This window comes from Solanum verrucosum, unplaced genomic scaffold (assembly GCF_900185275.1).
Source record: "Solanum verrucosum unplaced genomic scaffold, falcon-dt-bn FXZP01000020.1, whole genome shotgun sequence".
Taxonomy (NCBI): Eukaryota; Viridiplantae; Streptophyta; class Magnoliopsida; order Solanales; family Solanaceae; genus Solanum; species Solanum verrucosum.
In genome coordinates this window covers 1,302,538-1,319,295 of record NW_026019903.1, presented here as the reverse complement: position 1 = coordinate 1,319,295, position 16,758 = coordinate 1,302,538, and the positions used below count along the sequence as shown (strand labels likewise).

General features: G+C 34.5%; 4 protein-coding genes across 6 annotated transcripts in view; 2 read left to right on the top strand and 2 right to left on the bottom strand.

Annotated features, from left to right (window-relative positions):
- Window positions 1-318, bottom strand: part of LOC125820978 (phragmoplastin DRP1E-like) — an 80,331-nt gene extending 80,013 nt beyond the window's left edge. The window contains exon 1 of one of the 3 annotated variants that reach the window (XM_049500411.1): window positions 315-318. The gene's annotated coding sequence lies outside the window, so the exon portion shown is untranslated. The other 2 variants (XM_049500419.1, XM_049500425.1) reach the window with 2 other exon arrangements.
- A 1-nt stretch (window position 319) lies between these two features.
- On the top strand, window positions 320-6,544 carry LOC125821052 (protein TRIGALACTOSYLDIACYLGLYCEROL 4, chloroplastic). The gene is made up of 5 exons (XM_049500475.1): window positions 320-644; window positions 2,324-2,573; window positions 4,116-4,497; window positions 5,249-5,532; window positions 6,352-6,544. Exons 1-5 carry the CDS (start codon window positions 373-375, stop codon window positions 6,538-6,540), a joined length of 1,377 nt encoding a protein of 458 aa, XP_049356432.1. The 5' UTR covers window positions 320-372; the 3' UTR covers window positions 6,541-6,544.
- Window positions 6,545-8,316: 1,772 nt separating this feature from the next.
- LOC125820174 (10 kDa chaperonin 1, chloroplastic-like) lies at window positions 8,317-11,881 on the bottom strand. Its single transcript, XM_049499604.1, has 7 exons — window positions 11,750-11,881; window positions 11,606-11,664; window positions 11,450-11,500; window positions 10,372-10,437; window positions 10,206-10,253; window positions 9,932-9,961; window positions 8,317-8,556 (listed from the first exon to the last, which is right to left on the bottom strand). The coding sequence occupies exons 1-7, from the start codon at window positions 11,832-11,834 to the stop codon at window positions 8,488-8,490; spliced, it is 408 nt and encodes a 135-aa protein (XP_049355561.1). The 5' UTR covers window positions 11,835-11,881; the 3' UTR covers window positions 8,317-8,487.
- Window positions 11,882-13,268: 1,387 nt separating this feature from the next.
- On the top strand, window positions 13,269-16,151 carry LOC125820698 (uncharacterized). The gene is made up of 2 exons (XM_049500122.1): window positions 13,269-13,353; window positions 15,533-16,151. The coding sequence occupies exons 1-2, from the start codon at window positions 13,269-13,271 to the stop codon at window positions 16,138-16,140; spliced, it is 693 nt and encodes a 230-aa protein (XP_049356079.1). The 3' UTR covers window positions 16,141-16,151.
- Window positions 16,152-16,758: the final 607 nt, after the last annotated feature.

Below are 16,758 nucleotides of genomic sequence, written 5' to 3'. Positions count from 1 at the left end.
GTAACCTCATATCAATATAGAATGCTTTTAAAATTATAAATATTATTATATCACATATAATATTGAGGTGTAATGGCGATATGACGTGCAAATTTAAATTTTGAATGTTTTTGCTTTCGTAAATAAAATATTTATAAATTAAAATTAAAAATCAAACAAAATATTATCAATATTTAAAAATATAAAATTAATTATTTAATTTCATTTTTTAAGTAAAATCCATGAACAGCTAAACCCCAAAATTCAAAACCCCTCCCTTTACAAAACAGAGTCACAGTCACAGATAAGGAAGGTATCCACATTTTCCCTTCCCTTCCCTTCCCTTCACACTCTCCAACTTCGTTTTCTCCGGCCGGCCGGCGGGAGAGAAAAATGGTGAACATGAGGACGGCGATTGATGCAGCATTCTGGGACCTCAATATTTCTACACCGAGAGCCCTAGACGGGACGGCTAGGGCCATTCCAGGGGAGCCCATACCACTTGATAGAAGCACAGCCAGTAAAGCTCTCAGAATCCAACAACTTTCTCTTCTCGGAAATGGATTTCCTCTCGGAATCATTCCCTCTTATTCTCCAACTTCCCGGAAGGAATTGGGCTCTTTTGCTCTTCAGTCACTTTTGTTTAAAGCTGCTACTTCTAACTGGTAACTTACTACTCCAATTTTAACACATTTTCATGTATAGAGAGTTTTCCTATACCAATAGACTGCCATCATATTGTTTTCATTGTGCAATTGGAATCCTTTTTGCTTATTATCGTTTTCGGCAATGTTAAATCTGGTGTAGGGATAAATGTGATATTTAGAAAACCTCTAATTGCAGAGACAAATTATTTTGATCTTGGAATGATATGAACCTGAATTGAGCTTGTTGATTGCTATGTTGTTCATCTACCGAGGACCTGTGAGGGAATTGTGAGTTTTTTGGTATCCCTGCTTTTTAAGGAAAAAAGTGTTTTATAATGACAACATACCTAACGTAATCCCATAGTTGGGGTCTGAGGTTGGTAGAGCGTACATAGACCTATCTCTTACTTCGTGGGCTCAAGAAGAACATTTTATAGTGACATAGCAGGATGTAAAATATTCTTATCAAAAGTAAAAAAAATAAAAAGCTAAGAATATATGGATAAGATTACTTTTGTTTTCCAAATTACTCTGAAGATAGGAAAATAATGTGTTCTCTTTCTAATAGCATAATATTGGTTCTTGACCTTACTGGTAAAGTGACAACACGTCGAAATGCAAATTGTCCAGTGTATTATCTAACTTAACTTGGTAAGGTGACCTTGTACTATATTGGAGATTCTAATCTCTATATCCTCTATTTCTTTGTTGAAGTCTATAACTAAAATATACATCACTTGTCATTTTTTCTTCAGTCTAGAAGTAGCACCTGAAAAACTTATAAGAGTGTCCTATATATATTGGTTATTGATTAGTACACTATAATTATAAATCACCCTACAATGTCTCAAGATGTTGTAGTGAATATCAATTAGATTCAAAATGTTGTCTACAATAACTGTGAATTATTCAGGTTATAATGTGTAAAAGATCATGTTTACTACTATAAATGTTTCATGTGTAAGTAAAAGTTGAATCGAACATGCACAAAATAGTTGTTGACTGCTATTAGTGTAGGTGGCAAAACATTGCTGATCTTGAACTTGAACTACTCAAACTTTTGTATAGTATAATTTTGCAACTGCACATATTTCTTCAGGAACACCAAACTGTCTAAAATACTAAACAAAATTATATTGACTGAAAAAAGTACCCTTGTTGTTTAAAAATACACAAAGTTCTTATGTCTTTCTTTTGATTGGTCACAAAGTTCATATACTTGAAATGGTTGACTTTTTATCAAAAGACTTTGGGTGGAAAAATGAATGCATACTGCAATGTGCTAGGTGTGGGGGAGACAAAAGACTTTATTTCTGAAGTAGAAAGGTTTTCAGCTTATTTTCAAACCAAGTAAGATGATGTGCACATTTTGGAAACAGCAGAGAAATAATATGCTTTTTGCCAAAGTTCTTTATCCATCAGATGCTTTGCTTCAAACCTTTCATGTTTTTGACTATGTTCAGAATATATTGTTATGATCTTCATTTCTTTTATAGCTGAAAGCTGATTGCTTACATGTGCTTGTATAACCATACTGGTCAAAGAGCCATTAATGACTATTTTGCTCATTCTCCAACCTGCTCTACCCAATTTGTTGCCTTCTCCCTTTATATTTCAAATTGGTGTTGATACTCCCAGAAGCCCCCTATTTATATACAAGATAGATGAATTATTTGTTTATGAATTCATCTTCATAGGTGGCTTGGATTCACAGGTCAGTTTCGACCAAAGAAACTGGTATCTGACATCAAAGCTGAGTTGTCCAGTGTGGATGAATGGGAGCTGCCGATACTAAAAGACATTGGCAAGCATTTCTTGGAGAAGTCACTTTATGCCTTTGGTGTGTGCTCACAGCTATCTCTGACACCCTCTTCTTCTCTGTTATTGAGCACGGAAAAGCATGGCGAGAAGAAAGGACGCCGCTTGAGGGCCATGCTTTTTCATAAGGCAAGGATCTGAAGTCCTTTAACAGTTGGTGCACTGCTATTGGAATGTTATATTTGTTTCTTTAGATGCTTTATTTATTATCTTTCATTTTCTCCAAGTTAATTAGCTTTTTGGTGCTATCTTCACTTTGATTAGGAGTAGTCTTATATATTCTTAGTAGGATAGTAATAATAGGCTTAAGATTGTAGTATATGTTTAAGGTGTTCAAATTTTCCAGAGAAGATTTAAAGAAATTTAACCTTTATTTTCTCATATTACTATTGATGCACCATATGGCAAGATGTGCTTTAATTTTAAAGATGCATTTTGCTCATTAAACGTGCTTCTACTACTAAAGTTGGGATGGCGGTGCTGCATCCACCGTCTTCATCCTATTAACTCATAATTTCATAATACCACACTTCAAAAACTTATTATGATGTGTGTAATATCTTAGGATACAAATTGCCAAAGTTTTAAAATCATGCCATTTGCCAAATATTCAGTTTTTTGGGCAAGCTTGATGGATTTTCAGCGTAGAAATTATATTTGATGCTTTTAGATTTCGTAAATGATGCAGACTGATTCTGGCTTGCCTATTTTGGTCTTTTTATTTGACCCTTTAAGCCTGTTTGCGGATCCAGAGTAGGTATATAATATATGTTGGGTGTCTATTTTTTTGATACAGTTTTTCTGTTTTCTTCCTTAGATTTGTGCCCCTTTAGGACATGCATTATCGTCTCTTTGCACTCTTAGGCTGTCACATTCTTCGAGTTTTGGACCTAGAAGGCTACTTTACTTCTTATTTACTTTGATGGTGCATATTTTTTTTATTTTTAATGACAAAGGTGCATATTTTTTTTTTGAGAAAAGTAACCGTTAGTCTATATATCCACAGGTATACTTTGGTGGTGCATTTCACCAAATAACAAACATGGTTTTTCCTTGTATAACTCCTAAAGGATATTTTGCTTAGTCATCTCACTTTTGTTTAAATGAAATTTTGGAGTCTGTTGCCACTTTGTTGATATTGGAATACTTCAGTAGAGAAAGAAATCTGAAATTGCTTCAGCTGGAGGACGATAAGATGACTCAACTCTAAACCACTCTCATAAAGCTAGATGTTTACTTATGCTGTTTAGTTGGGTTATAATTTAACCCCTGTATTTAGCACTGAACAATTTCTTGACTTTGTTAGCTCTCTAGTACTATGAAGCTAACACCTTTTGCTTATGCTCTCTGTGAGCCCTTTTGCTTATTCAGTAATTCTGCATATGCCTGCTACTTATTTAATGAAATACCTTACTTCATCAAAAAAACAAACAAAAAAAAGGTCCCCGTTTTATTTCTCCTAGCTCACTTTGGAAAAGATGAAGAATGTTGCTTAGTAAATTTTGGGGATTCCTGACTTATTAAAGAAATTTAATACGGGACACTATAACATACATGTAAACATGCATGCATTTGTCATAGCGTGCTCCTATGTGGTTTAAACTATGTTCCCAGCTTATGAGCATTTACCATTGTGATGTTTGATTCACTATTCTTCTAAATTCATTGCAGCTTCCTGAGCATGATGTTACTTTGGAAGCAGCATGGCCTGAGCTATTCTTAGACCATAAAGGTAGATATTGGGAGGTCCCAGAGTCAGTATCGTTGGACTGTTCATCGCTGGTTTCCGAGGATGGATTGCGATACCGTTTTGGTTTACATAAGAATGGTGGCCATCCTCGGGCTGTTGATAACATTACTGATGAGCCACCACTCAGTCTGATGCAAGGAATATGTGGAAAAGCAGCCGTTTCTTATGAGAAGAGCAAAGATTTCTGGAGAATCAAGGAAAAAAAAGAGGACATCATTATTGAAACAGATAAGGGACGGATTTATCGCCCTTCTTATGATATTCTTCTTAGAGAGCCTCATGCAGCAGTATCTGGAATTATTGGTAACTTCACTGGCTTACAGAAAATTATAGTGTACTTGAATGAATATAACTTGGTAGCTTCCAGATTCTTTTATGACATGGTTTGCTAAACTACACCAATCTTGTATGAATACAGGATCTGGATCTTAACTTCTAACTGAATGTGAATCATCAGAATCAATTCTACAGCACTAAGATAAATACCTAGTTTATTCATAAATATAAACTGTTTGAGCTTATTCTTTCCTCAACATGAGCTTTGTTGTGGTGCTTCTGCTAGAATCTTGGGATTTCAATTATTTATGTGGAGGTATTTTGTAATCAATGTGGAACACTTCAAGATAATTGTTACACACCCTTCAAAAGTATTATTTTCTTTACTTCAATAAATTTAAATAACTTAATGGGTATGGTTAATTCTTCAGCATGTTCCTGGAATATTGAAGAAGCGAACAGTATTTTCCATTAAAAGCTGACCAACTTTATAATCTTTGGGGAACTGAACTCGTTGGAGTTTCATAGCGCGATTGGTTCTTATGAAATTGGCGGTGTGACAATTTCATGCATATATGATGCTATCCAATGGTGCTACCCCAAAGTCGCAGCACTCACAAAGTAGCTTTACTTGCCTATTTCCTTGTATTGGTTCTTATGGAATTGGTGGTGTGACAATTTTATGCATATATGATGCTACGTTAAAGTCGCAGCACTCACAAAGTAGCTTTACTTGCCTATTCTCTTGTCTAATCATGTACCTCAACTTGTTGCTTAGGGGGAACTCTTGAGGCATGGCTCAACAATGGTAGCAGCAGTTCCTCTGCTTCGAGGCATAGAAATCCCTTTGGTGTTGATCTATTTGGTTCACTTTGCTATACTTTTCAACATGGTAAATTCAGAGAGTCCTTTGGAGACCTCACAAGGGTAGATGCTCGTCTAGATGTCTCATCTGCTTTAGCGTTAGCCAAACAGGTTTCAAAAGTCTTCAGAAAAGCATCATCTAATAATGCAAGAGACGTGCTCTCTTCACCCAGACTCGAATTGATACTTCAGCAGCAGGTAACTTCCAAATATTTCTTCTGTCACATTGTCTACAGAGGTCACTTGAATGCATCAGCATAGTTATTAAATATCGGTTAAGCTCCTTAGTTTCCGTAACGAGTAGATGCATTTTGGGGAAAAACAAGTGGGACTCAGGGTTTGTTTGGTAAATTTTTTCATGTTTGGTTGGTCCGAGATGTTTTGAAAAACATTTCTCTAAGAAAACAAGCTCCTTAAAACTCAGGAAATGACTTCACTAGAAAAACAGCGATATACCCAGGGTAATACTACAGGTGGGATCTTAGAAGGATAGAGTGTACATAGACCTTACCCCTACCTCTTGGAGGCAGAAAGGCTGTTTCCGAAATGACTTCTCTAGTGCGAGTAGAAAAAACAAGTTCTATTAGTGGCACTCCAAACTCATCGTACCCCTCCTTTCCCAGCCCTCACACCTGAACTACCCCTTTCCACCCACCTCGCCCCATGGTGTTTTGCTAGATTACATAAAAATGTTCTTAGAAACATCTTTTCCCTACTTTACCAAGAACAGGAAACAAGTTATTTTCCAAGAAAACATTATCCTTCATACCAAACACACCTTGATATTGTACTAACTAAATCTGTTTCATAGGGAACTTAAATCAGTGCTGTTCACCCACTATTTCTTGTGGTACTTTATGACTTACAAACTCAACATTTGAGCAGGGAGCATATCCAAAGCTGAATCCTTCTCCAATGCTAACTTTGAATGGCAAAACTTTTGTTCCCCCTTTTTATTTTTGGGTAATCATGTTTTTGACAATGATTTTTAAATTTTTGTTTGTCCTTCAAATGCAGGTTGCTGGGCCAATTGTGTTCAGAGTAGATTCAAAGTTTTCGCTGAATTCACCAGCTGGCGTACAATTGGAGGATTTTGTATGCAGTTTAAATTACTCTTTAAAGCTTCTAAAGTCTGGGAAAGTGGTAGCATGGTATTCTCCCAAAAGGAAAGAGGGAATGATTGAGTTACGCCTATTTGAGTTTTAGAATTGTTTATTTTTATATTGAATGCTTTGTAGTTAGTGTTCTTCTAAACATTATTTCTTGGCAAATGACCCTTGCATCTGATTCACAGGCAATTTTGTTCTTTCTGTAATACTATTCTCCTCACTTTTTAATTTCTCATATGTTAGAATTCCCTTTCTTCTATAGAGGACCAGAAGATACTGAGCGATAATACCAGTTTGGCGTTATTAGAGATGTTTCGAAAATCAAATGTTCCTATTTGTCAATGGTATTACACTACTTGAAAGCATTCGAGATTCTTTTAGGGCCTGTTTGGAAGGACACCCTGGTAATTGGATTTGGTGTAATTGGTGTAATTACATTGTCTTGTCTTGTTTGGAAGGATAGGTAATTACTTGGTCAGCATGTAATTGGTGTAATTGGCAGGGGTAATTACACTCTACAATTCACAGACAGAGGATGTGAATTGCTGGTAATTACATGGTGTAATTACCACCTGATTACTTTTTCTTTTCTTTTTTAATTTCTACTTTTATTTTTTTTACTTCTATTATTTCAATTTCTTTTTATTTTTATTTTTATTATTCTAAAAATTTGTAGAAGTCTATTTTTTATTTTTTATTATTATATTTCATTTTATTCTTGTTCTCAACACTACTTTACGTGATTCTATGTAATTTTCTCGTATTGTCTATTTCTTCATGCCATGTTTATTTTCTCATTAGCATAATTTTATTAGTATTCTAATTTTTAAATTAAAATAGAATTTATTGTTAAGTAAGGTTATAGACTTACGTTTTCTTTATTATGAAGAAATAAAAATAAATCATATTTATTGCTATGTTGAAATTTGTTATAAGAGTATTATGTTAAATTTTTTGTTTTGAATTTATTGCTTATGTTATATTTTTTGTTTCATTTGTTTTAGTAATATTACATTGCACGTCATTTTTTAATTAGACTTGATAGATTATATTTTTGTCAAACATTTAATAATTTATGATATTTTATTTATATATTACTATTCTTTTTATCAAACATGCATTTCACAATGTTCGTAGAAACTTCATACTTTTAGTTGTTACGATCAATTCAATTGAAATATATAATTTGAAAAAATATAAATCAATTATTTTTTTCATAATATTAGTTACAGTAAATATGTTTATTAATTAATATATTTTCAAAAAAGAATATATATCTTAAATATTTAATTTAATGTCATTTATAAAATTTCTTATTTGTCTAGTATAAATTTTAAATGATTAATTTTTATTTTTAAAATTTATTATAATTGTATGATTGCAATTGTGCATCCAAACAGAACATGTGTAATTACACTGTGACATCCAAACAAGACATGTGTAATTACACTGTGGCAACCAAACAGGTCAGTGTAATTACTAGACTACTACCCTAGTAATTACACCAATTCCAATTACCTGGTGGCTTTCCAAACAGAAGTAAATTGGCATACCCTTCCCCCTCCCCATGACTAGTGATGGTTTATGTCGTCAAATATAGAGATTTACTCACTGTCCTTTTTCTTTCTTCTATCGACCATTGACATTGATTGACCCAAGCTAAATTAATTTTTTAAGATTCTAATCATGGACCAAGGTTGAAGAGGACAGAGAATCAGTCTTCTCATCCTCCTTGAGTGTCTGCGTTAACCGCTATGTTTAGATGAATATGCAGGAAGGAATGGTAAAGTTAACAGGCATACATACAACAAAGTACTTTTGGGGTTCCTGAGAAATTATATGCAGCAAACATCAGATAAAGACGGAAAAAAACTCAATCTCAATACTTTTGCCCATAAATCATCAGAAACAAAATCCACTAAACATATCTCAACATTTTTGTGTTACAAAAGATGAGGTTTTACAACACATCCCGCAGTCTCAATGTCACCTGACAATACTTCGCGCAATAACATCATAAAAATTCAAATGGGGAGGGAAAACTTCACTCAACCAAAGCCAGCAACTCGCTTTCCTTGCAGAAACAATGCCTTGCATCAGTTCCCAAATCCACCTGATAGTTTGAGATGCACATAAGTTCACAAAAATCATTTAATTTGTCAACAACAGACACTAATGAAAGTAGGTGCTATGCATAACTTTCAAAACGGAAGTTGACACGCATCAGATAACAACCAATACATAATACATCCTTTAGTTTGACATATTGCCCCAAATCAATGATGAGCAAACTGGATAGACAACTGCACCACAGACCAGACAAAACAAAAAACAATGCAACACCCACTTATCTTTGACACTGCAACAGCATTTCACTATTATGACTTACCCATGCCTGCCTATCATTCAGAGCTAATCGAAACATTAACATGAGTAGGTTAAATATTATTATACCATATTGAAGTGTGTTATAGAAGCTTCTTTTCATTTTTCATTGTTCCTGTTATAACTAATTGGATTCGTCATCTAGCAATGAGTGAAACACTTTAAGGTGTTGGCAATGTTTGGCAAGATTCACATCTTTAACTAAGTCCCGTTTGCTAACTTCTATCTGATTACACACCATGTTTGAAACTGAGAGCAATTCATCGGCGTCCAGCCTTATAGAGGCCAACCACCCTATAGACTCCACGCTAACATCAACTGCTTTGACAACCAACAATTCGTCATCCTAGATGATATTTCTGAAAGCATCTCAACAGTCAACAGGAATCAGAACCAGTGATATTACCAAATCTGAACATGTTGATGGGGATTAAAATGATCTAAATGAATAGGACAACAGTATGCCGTATCCTATAGGATGTGATGCCCATGCTTCAACAAGTTTGTCAACGTAAATATTAGTTGAGAATTCTATATGGATTAAACTACCAAGAAGTAGGTAATAAGCAGGTTAGGCCAACAGCAGTTTTACCCATTAATAACCAAGTTAAGTGAACTATTGATCGTAGATGTTAGTCTTCTTCACTGCAACCTTTACTTTCTCTATATACGAGGAAGCTTAAATCAACATCAATTGTTACACTTGTTTTTTTAGATAGGCTTCAATATTGTCCAGTAAATCACGCTTGAGTAGGCAGTAAGAGTTCCAGTTGCACTCTACTTATGTTTATCAGGTAAGATCAGTCTTGACAAGTCTCATTTATCTAATATTCTGTGATCCCCAAAATATATTAAGACATAAATAATACTAAGGAGAATAAAATAAACCAAAAAAGTCTTGATTATTTTGCAGAAACTGCTGCCTGTCAAAACTAGAAGAGGACATAAATAGCAAGTGTGATTTTATTATCTAAATAAGCACTAGTTCATCAAGAAGAGAATTTGGATCATCCTGGAATGACCAAAAGATGATTATGTATCTGATGGTACTTAGGCATGTCAATAGACACAATTATAGATCAGCTTACAACTAAAGTGCGTACCTCATAAGCATTGATGTCAGAGAAAAGAACCTGCAAAAGAACCATATCATTCATTCAGAAGAAAGTACACAAAGGATCAGTAAGACAAGCCATCAACCCCTCCCCACCAAGGGATGGGAGGCAGGAAGCAGGGATTAGAAGTAGACGTACAAAAACCCTACAATTTTACGATTCATTCCAAAGAAACTAGTACCAGGAGCATACAGATAAAATTAAAATTAAAAGCTTACTCTTTGATAGACATTCATAAAATCAAAAATTTCAATAGGCTTACCTTCTTCCCTGTCTCTACTTGAGCAACGTCCGAACCAACAGAAAGAACCTAAAATTAACAAAATTAGTCTCAGTCAGTCATCAAAACGATATATAATATAATACCATCATAAGCATCTCCAATCTGTCCAAATGACTAAACAATATGCATATAAGTTAAAACTTACTTCTCCCATAAGATAGCGCTCAAACTTCACTGCCGATTTTGGAAGCAATACTCCACCAGCAGATTTCTGCACACAAACTCTTTCTTTAAGTGAATATTACAAGAATGTATCCATATTGCTGTGTATCTGGCCAGTCTTATATAACAAGAAGCAAAATCAAAATTATCCTATGCTAATGCACATATGTGCCCATAATTGTTGTAGGTCGAATAACTTGTATCAATGGGAATGTCCATCATACAGACTTCTTTACTACAATAGCAAGAATGAGTTATTTCTTCACAGCTATGGAACCAAGTATATAAGATTTCCAGGAACATTACAAACAAGAAACAATCATTAAGGGAAATAGGAGGTGGGGAGGACAAACAAAAAAATGCTCATTGGACTCTAATAGAGAAAATAAATGCTAGTACGTTGTACTAAACCTAAAAGTAGAACAAATGAATTGTGCCTGAAAATGTAGAGAAAGCTTCATTTTGAAAAAAGATTGTAAAAGATTAAATTACTCATTCTTCCTGAGACCATTGCAAGATGAATCGATATATACATATAACATACTGTACTAGCATGTTTTCTATCACAACTGAAGCATCACATGTACGTACATCCACACAATAAACTAGTTTAAATTCTCTCAAAGACAACCTATCGCTAACGAACAGTAGAAATCCTTAGAACCAGACATAAATATTTCCAGGAAGACTCAAGGAGAACAAAAGGACAAGCTTTTCAGATAATACCTATTGCAAAACAATCAAGGCCCTTTTGAGCATCTACAGAAATTCGAGTTACATAGTCATATCTAGTTGTGAAAACTGTGGTGCTCAAATCACTGGTTTCAATAGAACTCCATAATCATTTAGTACATGGGATAAGGATAAAAATCCCGAGTTAAAATTTGGGATTAATTAAATCCCATGTTAGGGATATAACAATCCTGTAGGATATCCTTGCTTATCTCATCTCGAATACCAAACAAAATTCACAAGTCCATTTTGCACAACACATACAAAGTACAGTTCAATTAGGTAAATTGGAAAAAAGAGAAACCATTAAGAGACATGTGTGAAAGTACCTCAGGCAACTCCTCTAACCGAATCAGAACTCTATCAGCTTGCGGCACAACCTATATTCATCACAAAACAAAATCAATATCCATTCTTCATATTCCTTCTTGAAATAACAATTTAGGTAATTCACTTTTGACTTAAAATAAGCATAAAGGTGTCACCTTTGTGGGTTCCCATTTCTTGGAAATGGCATTAATTCTCAAAGAATTTCTTTTCAGACCTGTCCAAAACCCAAAAGGGTAAAAGTAAATAACAAGAAAACATAAAATATCATGAAGAAGGAGATGGGGTTGTGAGATATGTACCAATGGGTTTTTGAGGAGAGAAAGAAGGAAGATTTGTGGAGTGAGAAGTGAAGGGTTTAGCCAATGTAAGGAAGGTAGACGCCATGGATAAGGAGAGAGGAGCAGCAGAGAATAGTGTGTGTTAGGTGTTTGGTGACACAGTCCAAGAAGGGAAAATAAAAGGGTGGGGAAGGGTACAATTGTAAATACACATACAAAATATTATTGTTTCTTCTAGATTGTTCCATACTTGCACAAAATTTGGAGTAGTGAAGGGGTAGCATTGAGAATGGTAAAGTTATTTTCGTGTAATTTATAAATTACTATATTTGAATTGCGGAAATAAAGTGCAAGTGAATTATTTGTATCACATCTTCTCCAAACCCTATTACTCCTAATGAATAATATTTTGCACACCTACCTTTTTACTCCTTACTCGAGTGTTTGTATCTCATGTTTTCAACATTACTAAAGGTTTGTTTTTTAAAATGGTAATATTGATATTCATATACTTTAAACAGCATAAAGGTAGTGTTATGAATTGATATTCTATCTTCCTCCTCCTCCTCCTTAGTTGAAGTGTATTAGTAGTAGTATTTTTTCAAATCTATAACAATTGGTGTAATGCTTAATTTGAAGAAATGAGTTTTGAATTGTGAATATAAAAAATTGATTTAAAACTAAATAAGTATTGTCAAAAAACTTGAAAAAAAATAGAAATGACATCATTACAAATTTGAAGAAACACCTGAAAATTTATCTATACATATTTGAATTTTTGTCTTGACAACTAAAACTTTTATTGAGATTGTTTAAATTTTCTTTAATAAACCAAGCATTGTCAACTATAAATGGTACAACTTTTGCAACGACACTCTCATATATATATTTAAAGTTATTTTTGAAGTTGGTTAAACTTGCAAAAATTAGTCAACTTCTAATATGGTGATCCACATTCGATTAAACGTGCACTTGCATTAGATCTTTTTTTTCCTCTCAACTCTAACTCATAATTGCTCTAGACTTCTCTCTCCCTCTCAAATTAACTTATCAAGCCACTAACATTAACATTGTTTTAGGGCACTCATTAGCTTGTTGAGCTTAATTTATTTTCATTTACATCTGTTTCACTATAGTAAATTACATTAAAAATTAACTTACTAGAATAATAAGGTGTCTATTAACCAATTTGTAATGAACCATGTTAGTCATCAGTATTAACAAACATTCTTATGTATGGAGTGGTGGATGGGGACAATGAATTTTCTCATACTTTTGCTGTAATACAGAAATCAAACAACGGCTACTTGGGACCACCACTGTCTTCCTTTCTCCTTAATCTTTGCAACAAACTCAATCATTTATATACTTTCTTGCTAATCATCCCTTTTTTATGTTTCCACCAAGAATGAACCCTTTTTTCACTCTCCAAACTACACTAACCCTGTCTACATTGTCATAGGCAGACACCCATCTCAGAAAGTTTCCTCCTTTTTCCTTTTTATCCCCATTTTTCTCAAGCTCACTTTTTTGGGTTGTTATGATGGTGAAGAAGCTTTGCTGCTTTCAGTATTTTGCTCTTTGGAGTCTCCTCCTGGCTGTTCTTGTTTCCTCCAAGCACCATGGTAAACTCCCATTCCTTTTATTTTCTTGGCTATTTTTGGCATTTGGCAATTTTACTTGGAGTGTATTCTGTTTCCAACTATCTGGTTGTCTAAAAAGTTTATGCTCTAAAAAACTCATCTTTGGATGAGTTATCTTCATAGTCTAAAATGGCTAATTAGTCAGTCCTTGTGAGAACTGTTTTTTTTTGTTTTTACAGTGAGGGGATTTGATGAAAAATGATATATTGCTGAAAAAGGGACTTATATGTTGAGGGAGGAAGGGGTGTGGCATTGCAGTTAGGCTCTAGATTCATGCTTTTGTTGATTTTAGTTGATGTTTTAGCATTACTACTCTAATTTCCAGTTGGGTTTTGACTAGTTGATCGCAGTTAATGTTTTAGCTTTACTAGACAAATTTCCATATTTATAATACTTGCTTTCTTGATGTAAGAAAGGTCTTTGGTGTTGTAAGAATCCATGTCCATAGAAAGAAGATGAAGCTTAAACTAGTACTCTAGTTTCCTAGTGTTGATATAGTAATATATGAAGCCAAATCTATATTTAGGTTTGTGGACTGGATGTAATGGATACCAATATCCACTTGTTCCCATTGAACCCATATAGATCTTAACTTGTAACCACAGGTGGAACCAGATTGTTTAAAATTTGGGGCTGATTCAAATTGCTCATGAATTAAACATATTAAGAAGAAGAAAGTTGGAAGGATATGCTAAGTGTAATTTTCTTTAGAAAAATAAAAATTCTTAACTATGAAATTAGTAGCAAGAAGTTGCCCTTGCCCTCCCTCAGAACAGAATTGTGTCACAGTCCTGGCTTCATTTAGCACTTACTACATTTTGCTTACTATATATGATTTTTGGATTACTTTAGTGTTCTTCAAGAAACTTTTACTTGGTAGGCACTGGCTCACTCACTCAGACAATACGGTTCTGTCCCCTTCTCCCATATGGAGTCACAGGCTGCCTGATGCTTATCGAGCTTCCTTTTTGTGAATCGACCACGTTCATTTGATTAATTCAAGGACACAATCCGCCTGGCTTTGATGCACTATGTCTTTGATCCTTCCACAATCTTATTTATTATATTCAGCATTCTCAATTTTTCTGACAGTGAATACCTGGCTTTAATCTTTTTTGTATGGTTTGTCTAACATACTCTGAGATCCTTAAGAACACTCGAGGAGGAATGTTGAGCAAATGAAATGGATTTGAATAATAGAGGGTCTACTTAGTTTTTTAGTACCCATGTCCTAAAAGCCATTCAATATGTCTAATTCTTTACATTGTAACAATTTGAAATAACTGATGAAAATGTAAGCTGGTAGAAGAGCTAGTTAGTTAGATTGTTAGTCCACTCTTACATTCATGCTGGAGAGTCCTTTGTTTACTTCCTGAGTCCTCCATCATTTAGACAGTTCATCCTCTTCTGTCCTTTTGTTTGTCTTCCCTCATGTTCTTCGCTGGAATTTTAAGTGATCCTAGTATTATGAAGCTGAAATACCCATTTATCTAAAAAGTGGAGAAGAAAAGAAGCTAAAGGAAGAATTTACAAGTTCAGTTTTAGACCGAGATCACTAATGCAATACCCAAGTTTACGAGTAAGGAGCCAAAATTGCAATTCCTCTAAGGAATGAACAAGATACATAAGGGCTATGAAATCGATATTTAGAGAAGTCGTATTCTAAAGGAAGAGTTGTAAAGAGGAAAATGAAGAAGGGTAGACTTGGCCAGTGTCTGAAGTTTAAGCTTGGAGGGTATTGGTGGCTGTAAGAACTTATCATCTGATATTAGTTAAAAGCAAGGGCTACTACAACCACATTGCCTCTTTGGATAGATGAAGGAATACAACATGAATTTTTTTAGAAACAAATGACATAAAAAGGGTTAAGTGTCAACTTGTAGATCTGACACCTCCCGATGGGTCTTGAGAGCTGGGGGCGATTAATTACTATATATAGCATTGAGTGATCAGATTCTAGAAACTTAAGTTTCGGAGGAACATCTATAACCTACAGAACTAAATTATCAGGGAGTTGAGCAAATTTTTCTAGCTTAAGTATATTGTCTTCGAACTTTGAAATAGCATTGTTTTGCAATTGATGTGAATTTAAAGGAACAATTGAATTTAGTACCCTTTCTTTACACCAGCACCTCATTGTTTGCTGTGCTGAGTGCTACAGGAAATTCTGCAAATGACCTTGTTGATATCATTAACAAGAACAGAACTGGTCAAAAGCTTCCTCAACTTAGCAACAGTCCTGGACTTGGGTGCATAGCCTTGCAATATGCAGAGGAATGCATGGGGAACTGCAGTTCAAACAACAGTGTAAATTGTCACCCTTCTGAAGATGACTTCACCGAAATTTTTGCTCCAAACTGTGGCGTTGAGCTACCCACTTTTGGGACCATATCTGGTCACATTCTCGGCTGTCAACCAAAGTATGTCGAGCCATTGGAAGCCTTCTCAAATGTACTTGTTCATGACAAAAGAACTGTTTCTCTTTTGAGGAACAAAACTTATACTGAAGTTGGAGTGGGGATTATCAAAGCTCACAAGCACAAAGGACCTTACTTATGGTGCATTTTGTTTAGTAGTAGCCAGAGAAACACCACATTCGTACTTGATGATCTTGGTGAAGGGATTAAGCAGAAGAAAGGATGCTATAGTGGAACCAGCTTCCCTTGCAGCAGAGCACATAGAGACAAAGGTCTTTTATCGAACAAAATTGGGATTTTGGTTCTGCTCTGTGTTATCTTCTTTCAAGAATTCCTTCTCAAACTTTTCTGATATTACTATATATCTCTCTCTACTCACCTAAAATTTTGTCTCTCATTTTGCTGAATATTATACATCTAAATGTTCTGTTTATCATCAATTAGAAAAATCCTCTGGTGGGACTTGGACCTAAGTCCTAACATCTCTTGGCCTCCATACTCTTATCTTATGATGATAAGAGTATACTTATGTGACCGAGAGACTTAGAGAAAATATACGATAACAACGACTATGCCTCAATCACGAGTAAGTTAAGGTTGCTATATGAATTCACATTGACCATATCGTTTACGTTTAAGCTATCTCAACCTCTTAAAATAAATATATATTTCTGTATGACCAAAAGTAATAACTATAGAGAAATATGGAGCCACCTGATCACAATGAAATGAAAGATTTGGTGAAGTACACATACATAGTTGGTCTTACCAAAACCAACAAAAGAAAATCATAGGCCAGAAGGCACTCAAAGCAGAAACCATTTGGCAAATAATACATACTTTTCAGCATATTTCTTGAAAATATTTGGGGTCACTATTTTTTTTTCTTTTTTTCCCACCTAATATTGGTGTCACTGTGCATAGTCAAGACGCAATATGTAGGATGACTATTTTACTTTAGGGAGATTAA

Coding starts and splice junctions, on each gene's coding strand:
- LOC125821052 (XM_049500475.1), top strand. CDS start 373: ATGGTGAACATGAGGACGGCGATTGATGCAGCATTCTGGGACCTCAAT. Junction 2,574..4,115: donor GGGCCATGCTTTTTCATAAG/GCAAGGATCTGA, acceptor AATTCATTGCAG/CTTCCTGAGCATGATGTTAC. Junction 4,498..5,248: donor AGCAGTATCTGGAATTATTG/GTAACTTCACTG, acceptor CTTGTTGCTTAG/GGGGAACTCTTGAGGCATGG.
- LOC125820698 (XM_049500122.1), top strand. CDS start 13,269: ATGATGGTGAAGAAGCTTTGCTGCTTTCAGTATTTTGCTCTTTGGAGT. Junction 13,354..15,532: donor TGTTTCCTCCAAGCACCATG/GTAAACTCCCAT, acceptor TGAGTGCTACAG/GAAATTCTGCAAATGACCTT.
- LOC125820174 (XM_049499604.1), bottom strand. CDS start 11,834: ATGGCGTCTACCTTCCTTACATTGGCTAAACCCTTCACTTCTCACTCC. Junction 11,501..11,605: donor AGAAATGGGAACCCACAAAG/GTGACACCTTTA, acceptor TGATGAATATAG/GTTGTGCCGCAAGCTGATAG. Junction 8,557..9,931: donor CTGACATCAATGCTTATGAG/GTACGCACTTTA, acceptor TCAAACTATCAG/GTGGATTTGGGAACTGATGC.